Genomic DNA, 2,049 nt, shown 5'->3' with positions numbered 1-2,049 from the left:
AAAGAACAGAATATTCTTGTGAATTTTATTGACAGGCTAGCATTACAAAAGCTGCAAGAAAAGATGACAGAACTGCACTGCAGACATTTATGTACACAGAACTACTTTTTACCCTCTTCTGTTCTTTTCTGACATTCCTCAATATCCCAAATAATAATATATTCAGAAGAGGCAGAACACAAGGTAACAGGACTGCTTCTTTTTCCGAAAGTCATGGCACTGACGTCACCGTGGTGACCTGTTAGTAGCAGTGGCTGTAAAGAAGAATACCAGATTTTTATATACATGTATAAACTGCATACATAACATTTATGTTCTGAGTCACAGCCGTATAATTAAGTTGTTTGAGTTAAATTCCTCTTGCATATAATAGACGGAATGTGAACAAACCTTTTGTTGTGTCTTCTTATTGTTGTAAATGAGCACATTGTTGCCCTGGTGAGGCATACCACAGTAACAGTCGCAGCATGCGAGCTGCTGGTGTGACAGGAGCCTATCACACTTAAAACTCAACTTTTCCTTAATCATTTCAGCCTCACTCTTGTTGTGTTTCAGAGATGTATTTTTCGGTTAAAGTAATTGAAAATAAGATGGCATTTTTGTTGCGAGTTCGGAGAATAGACCTTAAGCGTTGCTAGGACACGCTTACGCCACGAAAGATCGTCTAGGTGAGAAAACGTGTACCTACGTCAGGCGGACGTGCTTGTGGATTGACTCTTTCATATTCTTCAAACAATAAATTCTTGGGATTTTATAAGGGCATTGTTTATAACGTAGTCCACTATGATAATTTATTTTGCGCATGCATTATAGTTTATTATAAACTTGTTTGAAAATACTGTCAAAGTGATACATCTTTTAATCACATCTATGCTTGTACTTCCTTAGTTGACCACAAGATGGCATCAACCGTTCATTGTTTACTTGATAGATTTGTCAATGTAGGTCAACAATCAACAAACTCTGTGTTTGCTACCGTTCACCACAAAATGAAAAAAATGTATACAGTAGATTGAAAATGTCTCTATATAAATAACTTTTATAGTTGGTTGTTGTTTACTAACTGTATGTAAACGTACACTACTTTGGTTAAATATCTATTTAGAAATGTGTTGAGATGTTTTATTTCGTTTGTCTCAGACAAGCAACTTTGTATAATGACGTTGTAAAAAAAATACAAATTTCCGTAGCTTAAAAGACATTGGAGGACACGCTCCTAAGTAGATCATCCTGTTTGAAATGGCTAAAGGGCTAAATAAGCTCGGATAGAGAGAGGGGTACTGGGAAGCGTAGTCTATGTGGCAGCAGGCGGATATGACGCATGTACTGTGCAGCCGGTGTCGGGCCAGCCGGTGTTGTGCTGAAAAAAGTACTCGTGACAAACTAAGCACTTTATCGTCGTCCGCGATGCAGTGAGTGGAAAGCTATCTTTGGGAAAAAAATCGCAAGCGGTGTTTTTATTATTAAACGTTATTTTAAGATAAAATTGAAAAGAGAAAGAACAATATGTAGTTAAAAATTTTTTTATTAAAAAGCAGTATTATGGTCTCAGACTCTCACTGTGCCTCCAGCCTGCAGTCGGAAGCACTTTCGCACTACATTTTACTCAGCAATTTAGCAATTAATTATTTATTACTGTACACGTGTACATATAAGTCAACAGTATAAGCAACGTAAGAAATATATAATTATTTACAATATCATTCAATTACATATACATATACTTGCACATATGACCGCCATATAATTAGTGCAAGTGAGCATTCAGGGTTTTAATTGCATTTGGAAATGTAATTTATCGAGGCAAACTGAAATTACAGGTCGTGCACATTCTGGAATTATGAATAAAGTGCATTTTTATTCATAATTTTGTGATTCCGAAATAGTCTTAAATTAAAATTGTTGACCTCTCCTGTTTCTTTTGACTTTAAATGGTATGAAACGGGCCTTCGTGGGTCTTTTTCTAGCAGGGTCGCTTTTTTCGACGAAACACCAATAGCGAGGTTTCGTCTGCATTGAGCTTTGCAGTAGTTGGATGAATCAGTTGAC

General features: G+C 36.4%; 1 protein-coding gene across 1 annotated transcript in view; it reads right to left on the bottom strand.

Moving 5' to 3' along the window:
- Positions 1 to 642, bottom strand: part of wdr27 (WD repeat domain 27) — a 34,353-nt gene extending 33,711 nt beyond the window's left edge. Inside the window, exons 1-2 of the mRNA XM_055029164.1 lie at positions 391 to 642; positions 113 to 254 (exon numbers count right to left, since the gene is read on the bottom strand). Coding sequence (XP_054885139.1) covers positions 113 to 254; positions 391 to 528 — 280 coding nt within the window. The 5' untranslated portion in view covers positions 529 to 642. The remainder of the gene's footprint in view (positions 1 to 112; positions 255 to 390) is intronic.
- Between the last annotated feature and the right edge of the window lie 1,407 nt (positions 643 to 2,049).

Source organism: Poeciliopsis prolifica, unplaced genomic scaffold (assembly GCF_027474105.1).
Source record: "Poeciliopsis prolifica strain line A6 unplaced genomic scaffold, Auburn_PproV2 SCAFFOLD005, whole genome shotgun sequence".
Classification (NCBI taxonomy): Eukaryota; Metazoa; Chordata; class Actinopteri; order Cyprinodontiformes; family Poeciliidae; genus Poeciliopsis; species Poeciliopsis prolifica.
The sequence above is the reverse complement of the archived record's forward strand: the minus strand, read 5'-3'. Positions and strand labels throughout refer to the sequence as shown.